The following is a 24,028-nucleotide window of genomic DNA, read 5'->3' on the forward strand; positions in this document are numbered from 1 at the left end:
GCCAATTGTCTATCCATGCGGGGCGATCATGCTAACCCAATATAACCTAAAATAACCTATTAAAAGCCATTTCAAAAATACGACGAATCGCCCCTTAAGGGGCGTTGCCACGAATTGGACTATTGCATTATAGTATTCAATAAGTGCTGATTGTGACATAATCTAGAAGGCACAGCATATAAATAGCCTAAAGCCAGACCAGATTGAAATAAAGCTTTTATGATAACTTAGAAAAGTCGTCTAAGCCGTTTTCGAGATCTATCTAGATAGTATAAATTTGGGAATTTTGTGGTATCTTCCACCAAAATAGTTATAAACCTTCCCAGTAATGTACGTATGAAAGGCTTCACTGTAAAAGAGAACCATACTTTTTTAACGGTTATCAAAATCCTTCGCTACCCTCCCTCCCCTATCAATCTTTCAACGGTTTCGTGAATTATTTTATCATGTTTAATATTTAATTTTCATAGTCCTAGAGGTTCGCTCCTTATGGATGTAGTCATCCTTGTTTCTATCTCTTTTCTTTCCAAAACCTTACTTCACCATGTCAGCAACGTAAATTACAATAATTACTATGTTCTAAGTAAGATATCTATTACAAAGAAGTCATAGAATAAGTTTAAATAGAATCATCATGTAGAATATATCGGACGGGCAAGACTGCTGGCAAGGACACTGTAACGTCAGGTTTAAAAAGCTTTTTATAACACCTATAAAAAATGACTTTATACTGGCCTACCATTGGTCAATCTAATTGTATACTGGCCTGCCATTGGTAATTTAGTCTGTGTATTGATCTATCATTGGTCATTTAAAGCCAGACCAGATTGAAATAAAGCTTTTATGATAACTTAGAAAAGTCGTCTAAGCCGTTTTCGAGATCTATCTAGATAGTATAAATTTGGGAATTTTGTGGTATCTTCCACCAAAATAGTTATAAACCTTCCCAGTAATGTACGTATGAAAGGCTTCACTGTAAAAGAGAACCATACTTTTTTAACGGTTATCAAAATCCTTCGCTACATTTTCTTTCGTTTTTCCATTTTCTGTAGCTGAGCTACTCTATCATTCACTTTTTCTGCTCGTCAGTAAGTCCGTAACGCTATTTTCTCGGCTCTTTTTCAAATCAGACAGCTACATATTTCAACCAAGTTTTATTAAAACGGGCCCATTAATTGGAGTTCTAATCCTTATAATAAAGTAACACGCTGTCTGTTTGTACAGGATCTCGCTAACCGCCGAACCGATCGGGTTCTCCTTAACAGGGCAGCTTCTCATAGGTCCCGGGAAGGTTTATAGCTATTTTCGTGAGGGGTGGGACACCCCAAACCCTCAAAAAAATGAAAAATACCCTCCCTCCCCTATCAATCTTTCAACGGTTTCGTGAATTATTTTATCATGTTTAATATTTAATTTTCATAGTCCTAGAGGTTCGCTCCTTATGGATGTAGTCATCCTTGTTTCTATCTCTTTTCTTTCCAAAACCTTACTTCACCATGTCAGCAACGTAAATTACAATAATTACTATGTTCTAAGTAAGATATCTATTACAAAGAAGTCATAGAATAAGTTTAAATAGAATCATCATGTAGAATATATCGGACGGGCAAGACTGCTGGCAAGGACACTGTAACGTCAGGTTTAAAAAGCTTTTTATAACACCTATAAAAAATGACTTTATACTGGCCTACCATTGGTCAATCTAATTGTATACTGGCCTGCCATTGGTAATTTAGTCTGTGTATTGATCTATCATTGGTCATTTAAATTGTATGACGTCAGGATAACTAAATGTACCAGTAACTTCTTTGCTGTCCAAACATTAGTCAAAGAAAGGCAAGAGACAAGCAACCCTTTAATTGTAGACCATTGATAAGAATTTTTAACTCTGCATGTTAATGGGTTGTACCTTTTGGCAGACCAAGGCATTCCCTCTACTACAACTATTTTAATCTTGCCCGCCTGACATAGCAGTAGAAACATTTTTCTTCTAAGAACACAGTTTCTATATAGTCTATGGTTTATTTTACATTAAATAAACAAAATCAATTTTCTATAGCAAAAAAAAACACAACCTCGCTTAAAAACACTATTGCTTGAATTGAATCATGGCCTGTAAAGAAAGCAAAGTAGTGGGTTTTGTTGTATTTTCGTAGCAGCTTTTGATAGGTTAATATAGGTTAGGTTAGGTAAAAGATTGTCACGCAGGGTTAGGAAATTGGCCCCGCGGGTTTAGAGCCCCCGAAGGGACTAGAAATAGGAGAAAGGCTACTGTGAAAATACCACGAAATTCTCTACTTCGTTTTCATTCGTAAATTTTCTATAGGATTGCTGTAAAACTAGATCCACCGTTTTTTTATCTAGAATATTTTTGCGCTACCTATGTATATAATTAACCTTGTTGTGATAGTCTATTTTACTATTATTCTATGTAAAAATAGATGTTACACTGCACAGTAGGAAGGTTTTATATAATTTTATATAACATATGTTGTCATTACTATATTATATGCAGGCATCGCACTTTGGCTCCTTGCCTTATTGCATATAAAAGCGTAGAAACAGCGTATAGTGCCCAAAAAATGACTTCATTCAATACAAATGACCAATGATAGGCCAGTATATACTTTACATTGTATTGTTTGACGTCATTTTTATTGGACACTTCTTCAAATCCTTTAAACTTTGGGTACTTTTATTAAATCTTTATTATTTGGTTACAATAACTACAATTTAAACTTTTCGACTATATTTATGATTATCTTTAAAACAGGAGGGTTTACACATAGAAATACTTACATTTTATGAATTTATTAAAGATCTATAGTATAGATGTATATACAGACAACTACCTTACTTCATTTTTCAGAGACCTCTTTCGTCTGCTTCTAAATTATTTTCTGCTACTTGGCTGTGTTAATATAAGCGGTACCATTGGTTGACTTTCAATGACCCAATAGGAAGGTTACACAAGACGGTTGCGATGGGGAGATTTAACCCTTTCTCCTTCTAGTGTTTTACTCTAATGAATTTATTATAGAGATACTTCGCTCATAACCTTGTACCTAATGGTCCTAGAAATCCAGATTCCAATAATTAAGTTAATAAGTTAAGTATAAAAATCATCATGATTTAAGTAGCATAAGGACTTTCTGGTAATGGTTACAGAGTTGCTACGCTTTATAAATTGTACTTTAATGCTATAAAAATCGTAATACCAAGTTTGAAATTGATAGGACAATTCTAACATGTCTAAATCTATAATGTTTTGTAAATGTTTGAAAATTGTTGTAACGCCTAAAAATATTATTATTAACCCTTTACAGTCGGGCCCCTAGCCGCACCTTCATCGGTCGGGGCTAGAGGGCTAAGTTTTTTTTGTGCAAGTCCCCTGTTTGATAATGAATTTCCGACCTTTTATAGGTCTAAGTCATTTTTCGCTTCCTTCACCCTTTTATTTAACAACCTTTGTTTTTAGGTCTTTTTTTCCTTGAAAATTTCAAACGGCTGTATTTTTTTGTATTTTTGAAGCTAGATGAAAATTTTTTTTCCAGAAAATGTTTATCTTTATGTAAATTTTACATTAGAAATATCAAAATATAAATTTCAGCGGCCGCAGCTGTACTTGGCAGCTGCCAGCCGCCGCAGTCGGCGGTCGGCGGGAAAACGGCGGCGGATCTTCATGAAATTTTAATACGTTATGTAGACATGTCAGAAAAGCTTAAGTTTAAAATTTGAAGTCTCTAGATAAAAAATTGCGGCCACAGGAGCCTTTTAAAGATTTCTGGAGACCTGCAGGATCAGGACCTGCAGGATCATACCTGGAACCTGAAAGTGACTTGAACACCTGTATTTCATATAAGGATATACTACTAGAGGATTTTTTAGTAATATGGTATGATAAAATGCTTTGTTTTAGTCAAAAAAATATTTTTGCTCTTTTCCTGGATGACCCTGCCAGGATGGAGATATTCAAAAAATTCCAACTCTCAGTTATGTGTCATACCCATACTTAAAAAGTCAAGCAGTTTGGGCTCTTTATCTTTCACACACAGAAAATGAGATAGAAAAAACCGGATGGGGGGGCGTTCAACGCCCTCCCCCCCCCCCCCCCCCCCCCCCGACCGTTAAGGGTTAAATATTATTAATATTAAAGAGTTAACTAACTAACTGTCTTATTACTTCTTCTTTTTTAGTAGCAAAGATACTCTATAATTCCAAATGTCCGTCCGTAAGAGACAAGGTGAGGAAACGTGATTTTCTCTACTCCTATTAAAGCTAGACATCTGAAATTTGTAGTGAAGATTCCTATGACACATGCTCATCTCATTGTTTGTCCATTTGTCTGTTAATTGGGGCGCAACCTTATTCAAATTTACACTCTACAAATTTCTATCAATTTTTAATCTTATGATTGTATATTTATATTTTGGTAGAAAACTGGATAAAATACGATTATAGACATAGGTTTTTCGTATGGATGAAAACCGGTTCTAATTCACCGGATTTTAATCGGTTTGGAATAAATATGAGAAAATGTATACTTTATTATAAAAGTCTGTGTCCAAATTTTATCAAAGAAGGAAGTAAAAATTTCCATGAATACAGGGATAGAACAATTAATGGTAAATTAATCTTCCCCCAAATAATCATATATTAAATTTTGTCTTTGGTAACTACTAAATATTGTATGGAGAGCAGTGGTTGTACATTTTTAACAGGCCATGGGTTTCTCTACCTCCATGAAAATTATTTGTTTGGATTCACTATAAATTTGCATGTCATCAAGGTGAACATAATTTAATCAAAATAGTTGCTTCTTTTTAGTATCAATAGCGGTTGCGCCCATAGCTTCTAGGAAGCTCTGTATTCAAAGGAGTAAATAGGGGACAGAAAGAGAGCCTTAAACCATCTAACGGAGTAAATGTTCAATTATAATAGCCTAAAACCAACCCCTGACCTATTTGATGCTTTCTTATAAAGGATAACTCAATCAGTTTAGTAGTTATTGAAATCTTAAGATTCATACAAAAAAAACCTAGTACTTTATGTAATAGGATATCCGAAATATTCATAGCCTCAATTTTGCCTTTTAGGAAAGCTTCTTTTAATGTTCAATAGTACATTTTACCTAGTTAGGACTTTGACTTTAAGTAATCATACAATGACAATTAGGTATGGCGTAATTTTTAGCTAATCCCAACAGACAACGAACCATTTGAATGCAAGCCCCTAGCTGAGCATAGAAATAAGCTGCGCCCGTTTATGGGCAAAGGCATTCCAACTACTCTACATCTTAATGTCTCTATTATACCGCGGTAGGGTCCAGACTTAAACCAAACAATTTTTTAGGGTAAACTAAATAGTGAGATATATCCTTATACTAAAGTAACAGGATGTCTGTGTGTTTGTTTGTCTGTGTGTTTGTGTGTTTGTACCGAAGGATCTCGCTTACCGCTGAACCGATCGGCTTCTCCTTAACAGGGTAGCTTCTCATAAGTCCCGGGAAGGTTTATAACTATTTTGGGGGAGGGTACCACCACCCTATCAGGAGAAATCGCCCCTAGCAAAAAAATTACCCCTCCCGAAAAAGAGACTCCAACGAAACATAAACCAATTATTTCTGTAATAAGATATTTTAAATAAAAAAAAAACACATTCAAAGTGCCACTAGAGGCCTCTAGGGGCGTAGCCGCTAGTCCTGATAATAAAGTAACAGGATCTGTGTGTGTGTGTTTACTTTTACAATGTAACTTCTCAAATGTCCTGGTAAGATTTATAACTATTTTGAGGGAGGGTACGATCTCCCTCCAGAGAGAAATAGACCCCAGAAAAGAAATGTCAAAAAATATTTGAAGTGCCGCTAGGCGGCGCCACTGTATGACTTTCTGGACTTACCTTCGTACAAGGGTGCCGAAACTTTTTCTTTTCGAAATTAATATTTAAAGGAGGGGGTTAACTTCCACATTCCTTCCCCCACCTCAAGTGCTCCAAGAGGCCTCTAATGGCGTAGCCGCTAGTAGTAAATATACTATAAATACATATAATTTTGTACAAATATGCTTTTATGAAATGCATGCGATGTTAGAGTGTGCAATAACTTCCACTCATGTATAGCATTTTCAAGTCATTAGAAGAGAATAAACACACAGTCTTTATGTACCCTTTGTTTCATTCTCATTATGTTCCATTCTCTATATAAAATAGTAAGTTTAATTTTACTGTAACTTAAAATTTCAATAGCTGATGAAAGTTTCACATAGGTCTCGGGATGGTTTTAGGCTATTTAGATTTATGATTTTAGTTCTTAGAATAGTTTTAGGCTATTTATCTGATTCCCTATCCTACGAAAACCTAGCCCCTAGGTGCTAGGGGAGTAGCCGCTAGTTTGTTTATAAAACATTGCGAATTATCAATCCCTATGTAATAATAATCTACGGAAGCACATGCACACCTAAGTTGTTGTTTTAAATTTTTTATTTATGCATGACAAAATTTCAACATATGTAGAAATGGATATATAAATACCTGGATCTTACACCAGATTTTCATGTTCTCTAATTAAGTGAAACTTGTAGCAGGCTAAAATAATGTTACCCCCCCCCCCTCTTTACCCCCCCCCCCTCCTGAACCCATTCCGTCCCCTTCTACTGGATGAACGAACTGACCAATAAATAAGTTTTATGTTAGCAACTTTAATTGGCGACATTTTTTCTTCTAACATAATATCCACGTTTATTGTACATCCATTTATGTAAAAGATATTCTTAGATGCGTGATATCTTTATGAGTGTAATTTTCATGTAATTCCTATAGTAATGTTTATCTTGAATTTTTGAGTCTTTCCTCTTAAGGGGAATTGAAAGGGAAATTGTAGGAAATGAAAAAAGACTAAAACACTTACTAACCGCTGAACCGATATAGTTCTATTTTGCATGGTTCTGGAAAGGTTTATACCTGTTTTGGGAGAGGATACTTCAAACCTACCAAGAGAAAAATGACCATACCCAATTTGTATAAAAAATAATAGAGAGAGGGGGGATCAGATTCAAATCCCCCCCCCCCCTCACTCACTAATTCCCCCTTGAGGCATCTTAGGGGCGTAGTCGCCAATAAAATATTACTTGGATGTTTTTTTGGTCGATATAAAACGGATAAAAGGCGTTGTATTGGTCTATATTTAGGTTAAATTGTGATAAGAAGAGGAAAAAAAATTATACAACAATTTTTTTTTCTTTATCTATACAAATACAATACATGATTTTTCAGTCTGTGTTTATTCCAGTGAAAATTAATCGAATTTAGGGCCATACTGTATCTAAAAATAGAAATCATTAGTAATAAAATACTAATACTTAAATATTTATTACATGATACATGAGATCAAATTGACTATAAATCAAATAATTATCAATCTATGTCTAATGTATATGATGGTTATTTCCTTTTAGGTTTTTATTATCACATCTACTTTATAACTAGAGTGTGTCCGTACATCCTTCTGTCACAGATGATTAGCTATGACAACCATATGTAACGTCGACTATGTGGCACTTATATAAAGTGATCATGGCTGACATAATATCGATATATGAAGCTCTTTATAGTGCCCATAAAAAAATACAAATGCCCAATGATAGGCCAATACACAGACTAAATTGTCAATTGCAGGCCAGTACACATCTTAATTGACCAAAGGTAGGCCAGTATGACGCCATTTTAATATAGGCACTATAAAAAGCTTCTCGATACACAATTGTCTATTATTTTATGGCATTAAATCATATTTTATATGTTTCTATTCTATATAGTATACTTAAATTGATGTTATAACACAAAGTTATTAATTTTAGGTATAATTATCCTTTTTTCAGAAAATAATGTCGTGAAACTTAGAGAGAAAAGAAATGATTTATTTTTCAGGCAATTGTTATCAATAAAAAAACCTCTTAAATTATGTGACGAGTGTTTAGTAAAGCAGAACCATACCTACATAATAGGTCCCAATAATAGTACATCCAAACTTTTTAAAATATAGTGTTTAAAAGGTTTGAAGGGGGTAAACTAATGTTTTTTTTTCATTTTGAGGATTTAAAATGAGGGTGAAACACCTCTCTAGTCACACCCTTAGACATATATGGTCCCAACTATTGCTGGCAACAAAACCTTTAATTGCACGACCCTTGTCTGGAGGTCCCAACTGTGCACAGTAATGAGTCGCGTCTTTTTTTGGGCCAAGGCATTCTCCACACTCTTACTATTTATGACACTGCAGGAGTAGGTATAACTTTTAGCGTCTTTAAATATGACATAGTTAGGGCCGAGATTCGAACCAACGACGAGTTTATGCTCTATGCGTTATAAAGAAACAATCGTATAGAAGCTTCGCGTTATATAAAATTACACCAATCAATTAAAACGGAAACGTCTTGAAATAAAAACAAGGATGAAAATGATAACAAAATCAAAGCTCAAATAATAAATATTTAGACCAAAGTTTATTTGCAAGATTAGCGTATTGCCCTTTTTATTTACATATTGTTAAAGAGATGCTGTGCTTATAAAAATCAATATAATTTTTATATTTTTTTCTAATTTACATCTTCATATTTTTTAATAAACGTACGGAATTACAATCACTAGGTATAGAGTAGCTTCGCTACTAATAAGAAATAGACCTTTATAAGTATCAATAGATAATCAGCAACGGTATTTGTTGTCATTATTAAATTGTCTGCCTTTTATTTGTTCGGTGTTCTATCACTTCCGCATAGTCTCATATTCGCTAAGTTATTACAAGCGAAACTTTTCTACATTTTGGTCTGCCCGTACGTCCGTCTGTAATGGATAGATCTGATGTATAATTTAGGGATGTTAGATTCTTCCTATCAATTTACAATAAAGTACATTTTATTAAGCTTGACAACTTTACATACTTTTCCTTTAGTTAATTTCTGAAAATCCGTACAATATATAATATCTGCTGGATTTGAACCGGTTCTCAGCCATACTGAAAAGTTATGTATAGCATTGAATTACAGACAATTTTCAACGAATATTAAACTAAAAATCATAAAATTAAATCCAGTTTCGTTATCCATTAGGCAACAAAACTGGTTTTAATCTTATGATTTTTCAATTTAATTTCCGCGGAAAGCTGTTTATAATACAGTTTGATGACATTTCCTTTTGTTGTTCAGGGGGGGAGGGAACATCAATTGGACTGAAAATTATACTTGCTCCCAAAGGTATATAAAAACGTTCTCTCATTCGCTGGCCTAAATTTATTTTGTTATATTTTGATTGGCTGGTTAAAACTAGCAGTTTCTAAACGATGCTCCTAATAATAATCTACCAGGGAGCGGGTAATGGATATAGAATATTGACAGGGGAAAGTTAGTAATCAATTTAGGTTGCTAACAGTATGATGAGTGAGAGGGGGTAAAGTGGGTTGATGGCGGGTTTCGTAAATTTTTGCCATCAGCATCAGAGTTCATGAAAATCTGGTGTAAAATCCAAGTAATAATATATCCATCGTATGTACACAATGTACATCAATTTATCGTCTATTGATATATCCCTGAGTTCTGTTAGATGTGAAATTAATTATATTTTTATAATCATATAATTATTATCACACATTCGACAATAAGGTTATCAACAAATACAACAAAATTGGCTCTATAATTTCTAGCAAAATTAGAAAATAAATGCAATGCGAGGTAAATTGATATTCATCCCAATTACTGTAAAAAAGTAAAAGTAGAAGTAGAAATGTGTTGACAATCATGTTGAAAAAAAGTACCCACGAATTTTGCTATGTTTGTAGAAAACTTTGGGTATTAGTATAATTTCTGATTCCTGATCAACCACAGCAAATTAAAATTTTATTAGAAAATATTTTTTTTCATCAAACTTACATAAAAGTAACAGGATGTCTGTCTGTGTGTACTATATCGAAGGATTACGTCAACCCATAGACCAATATAGTTTTACTTTACAGTGAAGCTTCTTAAAGGTCCAGGGAAAGTATATAATTATTTTGGGGGAAGGTACTCTCACCCTCCCAAGCGATATCACTGTTAAACAAGGATGACAGCATCCATAAAAGCGAAGCACTAAAACGGTAGGACAAACGGACATTAACACAGAACTTAATAATCAGAATATAAATGTACAAGTGTCGAAGCAAGATTGTAAGTAAATTGGTTGAAAAACAGCTTAATACAGGATAATGTATATGGACATACTTACATCTTTAGGACTTGATTATATAGTTGCTTCGCTTATAACATTATACTTTGTTGTCCCAGGAATCAGTATACCAAAAATCAGATCAATAGGATGATTAGATCACATAAAAATTTGTTGTTAAAAAAAGAAAAGAAAAATTAATATTTTTAAAATGGACGTAAGGACATTCTTGACATTATAGAGTTGCTTTCTAAATCGTACCTAACTACTAAAGGAATCACCATGCAAAGTTTGAAATCGATAGAACAATTCTAACGGGCCTAAATTAACGGGATAAAGCTATCCGTTTGTGACGGACGGACGGACGGACCGACCCTAATTATAGAAAAGCTTCGCTTTTAAAAACCTCAAAACTATTTTTGTGCTTTTTCTTTCTTAAGCTAAAGTGTAAAGTTGACCACTCTCCCTCAAGTGCCCCTAGAGGCCTCTAGGGGGCGTAACCACCAGTCCTTATACCAGTTTGTGTGTAGCCTTGAATCTTACTAACTTTAAGACCTGTATGATTTTCCTTTCATTTAAAGCTTATTTAAGTCCAAGGAAGATTTTTAACTATTTATAACTCCCTCCTTCAAGTGTCAGAAGTAGTAAGGTTTTATTTCGGATCTCAGACAAAATAGCCTCAGAACAAAATAACCTCAGAACAAATAGCCTATAGGACAAAATAGCCTTAGGGCATCTAATTTAGAACTTATCTGGCTAGGGAGCCGAGCGCCTGCGGCCATTAAAATTTTCAATTGAGGCTATTTTCTTTAGGGCTATTATGTCTAAGGTTATTTTGTCCTAGGCTATTGTCCAAGATTCTTTATTTCTGTCCAAAAAGATCTCGCTAACCTCAGAACCGATTGAGATCTCCATTTTGAGGAAGCTTTAGAAAGCTTCCGGGATAGTTTTAGTCTATTTCAATAGACCCTATCCCTTCCCCATGTTTTAGCTGCAAATATTTTTTTAAAATCGATGCATTTCTATCATTTCTAAATTAAATCCTATTGTTTAGATTATTCATTGGTTTTATTCTTTCTTTTCTAATAAGTAGCCCCCCAGATGCTAGAGGCGAAGAACTAACATAAGAACAAATATCTTCTAATTATATAAACTAACTATAAAAAGGGGGCGTATCAGTTTTTTGCTATTGTAAATTTTCAGAGCTGTTTTTTATAACTTATTGTCTATTGTGTTTAATATTAAGTATGTATTATCTATTTTATATCTAATTATAGTTTTAGTATTTTTTTCTAATAACAAAATTTTAAACAAATCTTTTCATATACAATATGTAACTCACTCTGTTTGTCCGTCCGTCCGTCAGTCTTAAGTAACAAATGTAATTTATGGACAAAATCAGTGTGGGAGGGGTCAATGGGCTGTTTATTGCATTAGTCCCCAAACTTTTATAATAACGTTTTCTTTTGGGACTTTAGTGAATTTTGATTGGTTTATTTATTAAGTTGAGTGTTCAAACGTTTGTACAACTAATTTCACGCTACAGAAGGGGTAATTTTGTAAATTATAAATATGGATGAAATCAATTTGTCGGTCATTGTCTTATTTATCCCTAGATCCCTGGAACTAAATACTCCCATCAAGGACGTCCAAGTTTTTATAATTTATTATTTATAGTATATTAAGACGGACGAATTGATACTGATAAAAAAAACTACTTATAAAGTAGCTTTGTTTTTTTATACAATCAATATTTAATATCAAGATTTATTTTTTATTAATTTAATACATCGATTATTTACAGTTTGAAATCAACTAGTTCTCAAGATATTGAAATACAATTACACAAAGAAAGAGAGGGGACAATGGACTGTTTATTACACTAGTCCCCAAAGTTTTATGATAACGTTTTCTTGTTCGTTCGCCAAACAACTTTGGTAAATTTTGATTAGTTGGTTAATTAAGTTGATTGTTCAAACGTTTTAACCACTAATTTTAATTTTTACATAATTAATTAATTTTGTGCATCTTTAAAGGGGATGTACATGAATTTGGCCATTGTCTTATCCCTTTAGATCCCTGACAATTAAAACAGTGCAACAAATTTTAATTCTTGTAGCGCAGCTATAAGTTTAAACGTCCGTTCGTCACTTAAATTTGTAGTCTACAGTATCTACAAAGTTTATAACATACTAGCGGCTACGCCCCTAGAGGCCTCTAGGGGCACTTGAGGAGGAGAGAGTCGAATTTAATAATTCAATTTCTTATTTTAGATTTTATTAAAAGAAAAAGTAAAAAAAAATTAGGGGGGGGCGAAAATTTGTTTTTTTGGGGGCCCCCTTATTTTTAATTTTAGTTAAAAAATTCAACAAAAAAAAAATTTTCGGGGGGGGATTTTTCATTTTTTGGGGGGTTGGGGGTGTCCCACCCCCCCAAGAAAATAGTTATAAACCTTCCCGGAACCTATGAGAAGCTACGCTGTTAAGGAGAACCCGATCGGTTCAGCGGCTAGCGAGATCCTTCGGTACAAACATATAAACACACAAACACACATACACACAAACACAAACATCCTGTTACTTTATTATAAGGATATAGGGGTCTTTTTTAGAAGCGAAGCTTCTCTTTAATTCACTTTGTCTCTGTCCGTCCATCAGTTTGCATAATAAGGGGGAAATATACTTTTCTCGACCACTAGTTAAGATATACTGATGATATTTTTGTTATATACACGTTAGTCCGTCATTCTATCGACGAAACCTGAAAAAAAAACATTCATATTTTGATATATATTTAAATTACAAAGGCTTCGTGATTTTCTATAATTTATTTGTCCTTTTTTCTTCTACTCTCCCTCTCTTTTTAATACCATTGAACGAACATATGCTGTAAATCTCAATATATGTTTGTTTGTCTATCTAGAATTTTTTTTTTCGCCGCTTATCTTTGTGTTGTCATTCTTGATTTTACTATATCTAAATGATCTCGCTTTTGCCGCGTTTCTTTTGTATGAAAGTGTTCATGTTGAAACAAAAGTTACTCTGCAAAAGTCTTTTGTCTAACTGTCTAACGGATATACCATATTTAGACAGTAGTTGCGCTACTTAAAATAAATTAATCATGGTCAGAAGAAACAGACGTAATTATAACTGTTAAACAATAAAATGGCAAGTAATATTCAAAATGTTGCAAAATGCAACAAAAAAATGTTAACAAAATAAAAGTAAATAAACATTAACACGGATGAAAACATCAAAATACATATGTTTAACATTTCAATTGGGACAAAAATAAAAAAAAATAATAATACTTTTATTTAAAGTTAAAGTTTTTTATATTTTCCGTTAAAATCTTGCTTTCCACTAAGTTCTACATTTTAGGGAAGCTTTATTAAAGTCTTTGGATGGTTTTCGGCTATTTGTTTGGATCTGGCCATCAAAGAAAAGGAAAACATATTAATTTGTGTTTAGTCTCATAAAATTGATTCCAGTAATATGAGCAACAAAATTTTTGGACGGTAAAAATTCCCCAACGTTAGCTCTATTCAACTATTTATTTCCTACTTATGTTAATATTTTAAATAAAAACAAGGATGACATCATCCATAAAAGCAAAGCTCTGAAACAGTAGGACAAAACGACATTAACACTTGTAGAGTGTCATAACTGAATAATCAGAATATAATTAAATAAGAGTCAAAGCAAAATTTTTGATACAGTTTACGGACATACTAACATTTTTAGGACTTGATTATAGAGTTGCTTATAATATTGTACTTTGTTGTCCCAGGAATCAATATACAAAAAATAAGAACAGTCGGATAATTAGATCACTAAAAAATTTGTTGTTGAAAAAGTAAAAAATCAACATGTTTAAAATGGACGTACGGACATTCTGGTAATGATTATAGAGTTGCTACGCTTTCTGAATCGTACCTAACTACCACAGGAATCACCATGCAAAGTTTGAAATTGATAGGACAATTTTAACATGCATAAATTAACGAAAAAAGCTATCCGTCTCGGACGGACGGACGGACGTACGGACGGACCGACCCTAATTATAGAAAAGCTTCGCTTTTAAAAATAACTGCCCTTTTGTTCCAAAATTGTACACGTTCTACCAATAATATGTTGGGATTATCTCCTATGTTAGTCTTTGTCTAATTAACTGAGTAGGGATCTACTACATTTATTATATTGGTCAAATTTTTTTACCACACAAAAAACTAATTATAAAGTATCAACATGTATTAACAAAAATAAGATAAACAAAGAAAATGAAAGTAATGATTATTGCATAGTAAGGCCAAAGAAGATAAAGTATAGAATAGAATCCAGGTAGAAGATTCTGCCTGGCTAGCCTGAAGAAAAATTGGGACATTTGAAAGACCAAAACGGCTACAAGGCTGTTAGTAAATCACATGATTTAAGTAATTATTCTGAAAAAATATTCAAAATAAATTCCTTTTGCATTAATTTACTAAAAGCCTTGTAGCCAAGCTTCGACCTTTCTCTTCCCTATTCACAATGGATTAAAATCGAATTTTATGTGCAAAGCCTTAAAAATTTTAATTAAAGTAAGCAACTTACTTTTCAAAAATGTATCAAAATTATTGGTCTCAGCATTTATATGATAGGTTTCGCTCCTATGCTGTTTTCAAACAGCTGATTATACATACTAGCAACTACATCCATACATGAACTTGAGGTAGGGGAGGGGGGGGGGGGATGGGTTGTACCCATTTAGCTGACCCTTAATAATTAAAAACGTGGTCAATCATACTTATCAAAACAAGGTGTACTTAAAAAGTAAATTTTCATCTTTGTCTAAGACGACCAAGCATCTAATGCTGTAACCACCTCCATGTGAGGTGTGTATTGCAGCGGTGGTTTTCATTCTAATGAAACTAATATTTTAAAGGGCTAAAGAGTACCCACTGTAAACGATAGCAATATATTCAAAGATAAATCAAACAAATCACAATATGAAATTAAATTTCAAAATCTTAAATCAAATATTTAACAGTATCTATTAGACTTTGATACAAATTAAATTTTTTTAATTTTGTCCAACTGCTCATTGTGATTTCTTCTTCAGCAATATTGTCTTTACTGCGCAAGTCAAAGATTCCTTCAAATTTCCCAGAAATATTTAGGGTTTTCACTTCTATTCCTCCTTATTCTATGAGTAAGGCAGTGGACAATGGACTGTAAATTATATTAGTCCCCAAAGTTTTATGCACAATCTCTCATTCATTTGCTATGGGGACTTTTATTAATTCTTATTAAGCATATTACACCCTTCGGTTTCAATCCCGTTATTTTTTTGTGGGGAGGGGGGGGGGTGTATGAAAAGTTAGGTACAGGAGAACAATACAAAGATATTATTCCGCAGGGGTAAAGGTTCCCGCAGGGGCTATGAATTGAGAATTATAATCTAAAAATAGGAGGGGGGAGGGGGGGTGGTGTCTTTTAATGATAAAAAGGGATTCTATAGAAACCGTTCTTATAGATACCAATGAAATTTAATAATGTGCAAATAGTGGTTTTATTTATGAGTTAATTTTGCCAAATCTTTACAAGAAAATTTACAGTTTTAAAAACGTAGAATAGATTTATTAACCTAGATGATTAATCAGACACAGTAAATCGTCCAATTTTTAGCATGTTATGAATTTGTTAGACATTAAATAGTATAAATGAAAATAACTGTCATTATGGACTAAAATATTCACATTTTACTTATAATGTGGTCAGATTTCCCCTGTACTGCGTTGTAATTGATCTATTTACGGGATTGTTCATCTAAAATTTCTATATCTATTGAGCGTAGTACTCTGCAATAATCAGGGAGTAAGGGAGGGGACAATGGATCGAATATTCAATTTTTAGGAGTCTTAGACTTTGGGGACTGGCTTAAGGGGAATGTGCAAGAATTTAGCAGTTTCTGACTGAGTTTGGGGACTTGCGCATAGAATGCTGCTACTCGTTATGTATGTTTTGAATATTGCAGACGGGGAGAAGGGATAAGGGAAGTGGGGGGAAGGGAAATAAACACTCGTTGTGTTCGTTTGGAAAGTAGCAGACGGGGAGAAAGGAGAATGGAGGTGGGGGCAAGGAAAATAGACAGAATAAAAAGGGGCAGTCATATTCTTGCTAGCAGCTTGCCGGGTCCAATAATCTTTTAATATAAAAATCACACCAAAAAAACTCAATATATTTCATCAAAAACAAGTTGTGATTTACTCTACATGACGCTATGGAAATCTATTATTCAATTAATTAATTAATTATTAATCTATTATAATTTCCTACAAATTTATTGGATTAAACGCGATTTCATGCCCTTTCTTTGATAACTCTTATATGGAATTAATTGCCCATTGTCCCCTCCCTTACTCCCTGGCAATGATGGATATATGACATATGTGGATATATTGACAGGGGAAAATTTGTCGTCAATTTAGCTTGCTAAATATGAACCTATTTTTTTGGCTTCGTTCGTTCATCCATTAGGAGGGGAGAGGATGGTTTCAAAGGGTTGGATGAGGGAATCGATATTTTAGCCATCTGCGAGCATCACATGCAAATTCGGTGCAACATCCAAGTAATAATATATCTATTTTTGCTATTGATAACAATTGTCTTGTAGTTTTATTTCTGTTGATGTATGATATCGAGGCTAAACCATCGAATTTTGGGGCAGGTAATAAAAACAGCTATCGGCGGATATAAAAATGTACAATTACAAACAGCATCTCGGAGCTAAACTGGTTCTAATCTTAAGATTATACTTTTTTACATTCGTAGAAAACTGAATGTATGATGCTATACATGATTTTTCAGAATGGCTGATAACCGGTTCTAATCCAGCGGATATTAATCAGTTTGGAAGCCAATCTGGAAAATGTTTGAATAGATCTATTAAAAACAAGGATAATCATATTTATAAGTGACAAAGCATAAAAAAAAACAATCTTATTTTAGTTTAAAGGGGAGGTGGGTATTTTTTAAAAAAGCTTGCAGTACCCTCCCCAAATAGGGGCTATTTCTGTTAGGCGGGTGGTTGCACACTCCCCCTAAATAGTGACAACCTTCTCTTGACCAATCAGAAACTTCACTATAAATGAGAACCATATAAATACAGTTTGTTCTTTTCTACAGACTTACACACAGACACAAGACATCCTGTTACTTCTCTATACTTTAAATAAAGTTTTAATTCTAGTAATGGCTCCAGGACAGCAACAAAGCTTTTGGAGTGATATTGTTTTCAGAAATAAAGGTAGAATAATAGTCATTTATAGTATTATAGACACCTTTCCGCGGATATCAAATAAAAAATTATAAGATTAAATACCATAAGCCCGGATCTTCGGCACTTTCGGGCTAACAAAGCTGGTATTAATTTTATGATTTTTTTAGTATTCATAGAAAATTGTCTGTAATACTAAGCTATATTTTTTTCAGTATGGCTGAGAACCGGATCTAATCTAGCGGATATTAATCGAATTCGAAGCCAAACTGGAAAAATATTTTAACATTGTTTTCAGTTTTTTATTTAATCAACCGGCTGGCAGCTGTGGATTATTCATAGAGAGAGGGGACAATGGGCGGTTTATTACACTAGTCCCCAAATTCCTATAATAACGTTTTCTTATTCAATAAATTTATGGACCATTGTCTTATCCCTTTATATCCCTGGATTACTGCTGGTAGCCAGCTGGTTACTTTTTGTGGATTAAAATTATAGGTGAAAAATTTTGGACACCACTGCTAGCTGTATTCCCTAAACAAGATTTAATAAAAGTGCCCAAAGCTTTTAAGCCAATGAAGGAGGGAACGTGTTTTCAAACTCTTTAAACCTGTTGTATAATTACAGTATGTTGTCTCCTCCACCCCCTTTACCTTATTTACTCCCCTCCTACTGGAAAAACGAACTGATCAATAAATGAGGTCCATATTAGCAAGCCACGTATCCCCGTATATCCTATATCACTTATTGAAGTCTTGTTCAGTTTTTCAGTAATGCATTGTAATTCATCTGTTTTCAGGGGAAATTTCTATGCCACAAATACTTATGCCTGGCTGTCCTATACACATGAGGTAGATAGATAGATAGATAGATAGATAGATAGACATACAAAAAAACAAACAAAACAAACAAACAGACAAAAGGTGACAGACAGATAGATGGATAGATAACAAACAAGGATGACAACATCCATAAAAGCAAAGCACTGAAACGGTAGGACAAACGGACAACAACACTTGTATAGTGTCAGAACTGAATAATCATAAAATAAATGTATAAGAGTCAAAGCAAAATTGTAAATAAATTTGTTGAAAAACTGCTTGATTCAGGATAATGTTTATGGACATACTTACATTTTTAAGACTTGATTATAGAGTTGCTTCGCTTATTTCATTATACTTTGATGTCTCAGGAATCAATATACCAAAAACCAGATCAATCGGATGATTAGATCACATAAAAATTTGTTGTTAAAAAAGTAAAAAAATCTACATGTGTAAAATGGACGTATGGACATTTTGGTGATGATTATAGAGTTGCTACGCTTTCTAAATCGTACCTAACTATTAAAGGAATCACTATGCAAAATTTGAAATCGAAAGGACAATTCTAAAATGCCTAAATTAACAAAAAAAAGCTATCTGTTACGGACGGACGAACCGACCCTAATTATAGAAAAGCTTCGCTTTTAAAAATAAACTATTGATATAAAGTTAGAGTCAATCCTTGTTGACCATGAGAAATTCAAATGAAATATCAAGCATCATCCTAAATAGCAGCCAAAAAAACTATTATAAATTGATAATCATTTAGATGTGTGATAAGAAATTTCTGCTCAGACTCAATGCTCATGACTCACGAGGAAACATAAACTTTCAATTACATCTGTTGAAAAATTAGTACCCAAAATCGTTTGAGTACCCAAACTTACAGAACGACAGAGAATTGCTACTAAAAAGCTAAAATAAAGCTACTTTTATTTCAGAGAAAAATATAATTTTAGAGAAGCTCCGAGGTTTTTAAACTTCTGAAGGGTATCTAAAAAAGTGAAACCACGTATAGCGTCAAATAAAAAATGACGTCATAAAATACAATTTACCAATGATAGGCCAATATTCATTGGCCAATGTTAAATTGTTCTTTAATCATTGGTGAATTGCATTGTATGACGTCATTTTTTTATTGGACAGCATGTCCTGTTTCCTAAAACGTTCAATTAAAATTTTCTTCTTCAATTTTCTCTAAAAACCAAATATGAAATAAACCTTGATTTTTATTTAATGGATTTTATATTTGTCATTTGTATTAAATAAAATAGAATAATCCTGACGAGGTTTGTTGAAAAAAAGTTTGTTTCCGTTTATTTATTTTAAACTTTTGGTAAAAGATTATGTTTCAAAATTCAATATAGGCAGAAAACTCGCTATCATTTCAAAGTGACGACCGAGGATTTTTGGTAAGTATGTTGTTTTATATAATTTTTAGTAGCAAAGCTACTCCATAATTTACTTTGTCTGTCCGTCCTTCAGTTACTCAGTTAGTCCGTAGCGCTATGCCCATGGGGCAAATGTGATTTTCTCAGCGCATAATGAATATGGCTGATTTTTTAAAGATTCCTTGTATTAATGAGCATTCAGTATGTAACTTACTTTGTCCGTCGGACTGTCAGTCATGCTACTAAATGTAATATACAATACATGAGAAAGATTTAGTGATTTTTTTCTCTATTGCATATATTCTTGATTTTGACAAATACTCCTTAAATTTCCTTGTCCGTATACCAATCCATATTTTTTTCGTGCTTCGCTACTTATGGATGTTGTTATCGTTTTTGTTTAATATTTAACACCAAGATGATAACACCATGCCGCGGAAAACTAAGATATATGTACAATACATTTTCTAACTTTATAACACAAAATGTCTTTAATTTATACTTGGTTACTTGGTTGTATTTCTGTGGACATTTTCGCTTGAAACTTGAAACAGCGTATATTGTCTATTGAAAAAATGACGTCATACAATACAAATGACTAATGAAAGGCCAGTAAACAATTTCCCATTACAATGTATATTGACCTCTCATTGATTATTTGTATTGTATGACTTAATTTTTGATTAAATTTTAAATTTTATACGCTGTTTCCCTTAACTTTTTATATAAATGGTATAAGATTAATTAAATTAATTGTAAAATTGATTTGTGGTTTAGAGTGTAATAGATACTTTCATTTATTTTATTTCATACAACAAGAATGTTTAATCAATGAATGTGAAGCTAAAAATTTTAAAAATCTAAACAAAAATTTTTTAATAGCTTTTTTAGAGGCGAAGCTACACTATATGTTCGTCTGTCCGTTAGAAACGTGATTTACTCGGCACCTATTATAAAGAAAAATATCTTGTCGAAATTCTCACCTTTATGGAGCATATTGAAATTGTGCCTTATTTTCTTATGATTTACCCTTCTATAAATCTGTAATAATAAAATGTTATGAAAAAAATGGAATGCTACGCTACCCAGTCATACCATAATAAACTATCGATCGATTCTAAATAGAGAAGAGTTTTGCTATAAAAATAAAAACTTAGGATTTAAGTATAATATATTATTGTTATTTTCAGTCCTGTGTAATGAAACATGTCCCAATGCTTGGCGTTTGCTGTAGAGGTATATTTTATTAGCGGGGCTACTCTATGATTAAGATATGTTCATCTGTCTGTTCGTCTGTTCTAAATGTGTTTTAGTTAAGGGAAGTAGGGGACATTGGATTGTTAAAAACACAAGTCCAAATTTTTATATCACGTTTTCTTTCTCGTTGGCTTAAAAACATTGGATATTTTTAAAAGTTCTTGATTAGTTGGTTGATTTAGATGAGTGTCTAAACGTTTCAACCAATAGTTTAATCTACTGAAGCGGTACATTGTCTTGTACCTTAAAATATAAATTACACGGGGAAGGCAATCATCAACAATTTTGTTTCTTTTAATATTGCACGTACTGGATAACACTAAACCTGAAAAGGTAGGACAAACGAACATTAATGTTGTAGAGTTTCAGAAGTAAAAAAAAAGAATATAAATATATACGTCTTAACAAAATTGTATGTTAATTTGTTGCAAAAGTGCAAAAATTAACAATTACAAACTTCTAGCGTTCAGACCGACCAACCGTAATTATAGAAATAATTAAAAACTATTTTTAAGAACCTGAGGAAAGCTCAATCAAAAATCATACCACAACAATGGGGAAGGTAATAATTTAGAAGATCTTAAACTGGGGTATGTTCGTATGTTCCTCCAGCATTGCTAAAGGGTTATTGAATAGAGGAGCTACCCTTTTTAATCTCATTTATCATAGATAATTTAACCATCGACTGTCAGTATATCCATAAAACAAATTTGCGTTGTATATTTTGATATTTTAAAAACTCTGAGCCTACAATGCTTCAGGGTACTTGCCCTGTATCAAACCAGTCTGTGCTTTCCCCCCAAAAAAAGAGACTATCGAGCTCTGACCCCACTCATATTTTCGATTTTTTTAAATGCCCAATTTCTGTTGATTGCCGTTACCCTAAGGAGGTTACTCAGTACCAAATGAAACCTAACTTAACTAAAAACTACAACAAAGTCAAACATTCATTTTTTTATGTCGAGTGGGAGATTTAGACTTGCTTTACTGGAGAAATAATAATTTTTTTGAAGGAATTAATTCTTGTTGATTCTGCATTGTTGAAAGAAATGCCGGGAACCAAACCCAAGTCTGCCATAACACCTCGTAGGTTCAGACAGGTATGGTTGAAAATTTTAAAAACTATCAATAATGTGTGAGGGATATTGGAATCGATATATAATTACTGGGATGTTACACCAGATTTACATGTACTCTAATCAAGTGATATTCACTGGCAATCCCCCCCCCCCCTTAACCCATCCCCTCCCTTCCAATGTCAATATATCCACGTAGCCTTTATCCATTATAGTGGAACAAAATATAATTGGTAGGGGGGGAAGGAGTTTAAAAATGTGTTTAAATGCTAAAAACCTTTCACCATTGCACTGGGGAAAAATTTCCATCTTACCCTCCTGGTTATAATTTTTGAGGAGTGGGGGGGGCTAGGAGGGTTAAAACACTTATTTTAAGATGTACATATGATTTATGTACATCAAAAAATGAAGGTTAGGTTATCTATGGGATAAAATCTAACATATTTTTTTTAAGGGAGGGGGATGGGGGTAAAAAAATCCGTCCATTGTACGAAAATTCTTTAAACTGTTTTTAACCTATTTTTAAAACGTATATAAAAAATATACTATGACACCAGTAAAATCAGACTGCAGAGCCTAAATTTGAATTAAGTCCCCAATAAACTTTTTTGGGGGGATTTAAATATTAATGTTTACTGTTGTCGTAGTCATTTTGATCAAAGAAAAGGTCTTTTTTTTATTTGGGTAAAATTCATAGCTTTTAGAGTGTTTTGCTTCATAAATATTGTATTCTGGTATAGAGTAAAATTAGGCATTGTGATTTTACTATAAAAATTCACTAAAAAGTTAAATCTTTACAATATACCAATGAATTAACATTAACATGTTTGTGTTCGTTCACCTATTTTAAACACATAAAAATTGGCTGTAAAGGGTTAAATTTGATGTCAACATGACAAGATGTCAACAAATGTTTATGCAATACAACAAAATTATTTTTGACACATATACAAATATGATATAAAATAAGATTATTCAAACTTATTTTTTTAAAATATTTTTAAAAATTATGTATCTTTTACATGTATAGTTTTCATTCTTTTCATTTTAATTAAATAAAAATTATTTAACTACATTGTAAATAAGTCACTTTGTGAAAACACTCTTTCGGAAATCATAAAAAATTGAAATGAAACAAGAAATCTTATTGGTTTAACTTTAGCAAATGTGTTTTATTGTATTATGTTAAATTTTTTACTGAAATTGATTGTTTTAGAAAAAAAATTATTTCCATCGAACAGAGTAGAGTTTTTTTATTATTGTATTGATATAAACTGAATCATATAAAATTGTTCTGTAAGAAACAATGTAACCCCAAACTAAAAGTTGCTTTTGCTTCCGTCAAAATGATCACAGCAACATATAAAATTAATTTTTAAATCCCCCCCAAAAAGTTTATTGGGGACTTAATTCAAATTTGGGCTCTGCAGAATGTTTCTACTGGTGTCATAGTATATTTTTGATATATGATTAAAAAATAGGTTAAAAACAGTTTAACTTTCAGAGACCAACACCATTACCAAAGCCAAGATTTAAGAAACCCACAGCATCTGCGGCAAGATTAGAGATGTCAAAAAATATTCCTATGAAAAGATTCAAAGGAATTAATATCCAATAAATTTCTAAATCAAACAAGGATGACAACATATATGAAAAAATAGCTTAACAATTCAGACAGACAAACGAACATTGACAAATATAAAGAAACAGTGCATTCATATTTTTTAAAAAGTCTAATGGTAATAGGCCAGTTAACATTTTAATTGGCCAATGGTAAAATGTATACTGGCCTATCACTGGTCATTTGTATTGTATGAGGCACTATAAGCTGGTTCCCTAGCTAGAGGCCCTAAAAGCCCCTTAAGTAAAATAGGTGGGTGCACTTTAAGAAATGAGGGAGGGGTATCAAATCACGACCTTAAATATTATATATTGTTTTTTTTGAGGGGGGGAGGGAGAATGAAAATTTTTACTAGAAAGGTTTTCTCTTGGATTGGAGGAGATAAACTACCCCAAATAAATAAACGAT

The 24,028-nt window shown here is 32.8% G+C and overlaps 1 protein-coding gene across 1 annotated transcript; it reads left to right on the forward strand.

The window, feature by feature from the left end:
- The first annotated feature begins 7,868 nt into the window (after positions 1 to 7,868).
- Positions 7,869 to 23,617, forward strand: LOC145333226 (uncharacterized). The gene is made up of 10 exons (XM_080178366.1): positions 7,869 to 7,923; positions 16,849 to 16,902; positions 17,425 to 17,481; positions 18,251 to 18,302; positions 19,045 to 19,091; positions 19,641 to 19,687; positions 20,857 to 20,902; positions 21,439 to 21,485; positions 21,937 to 22,023; positions 23,504 to 23,617. Exons 1-10 carry the CDS (start codon positions 7,908 to 7,910, stop codon positions 23,615 to 23,617), a joined length of 567 nt encoding a protein of 188 aa, XP_080034492.1. The 5' UTR covers positions 7,869 to 7,907.
- The last annotated feature ends 411 nt before the right edge of the window (positions 23,618 to 24,028 follow it).

The sequence above is a fragment of the Acartia tonsa genome, chromosome 12 (genome assembly GCF_053477335.1).
Source record: "Acartia tonsa isolate MP-2025a chromosome 12, ASM5347733v1, whole genome shotgun sequence".
In the NCBI taxonomy this organism is placed as follows: Eukaryota; Metazoa; Arthropoda; class Copepoda; order Calanoida; family Acartiidae; genus Acartia; species Acartia tonsa.

Bases quoted from the DNA above. Each gene is read 5' to 3' on its own strand.
- LOC145333226 (XM_080178366.1), top strand. The intron at 19,092-19,640 runs AGGAAACATAAA...AAAATTCAATAT, and splicing joins CTCAATGCTCATGACTCACG to AGGCAGAAAACTCGCTATCA. The intron at 22,024-23,503 runs GTATGGTTGAAA...TTTAACTTTCAG, and splicing joins CACCTCGTAGGTTCAGACAG to AGACCAACACCATTACCAAA.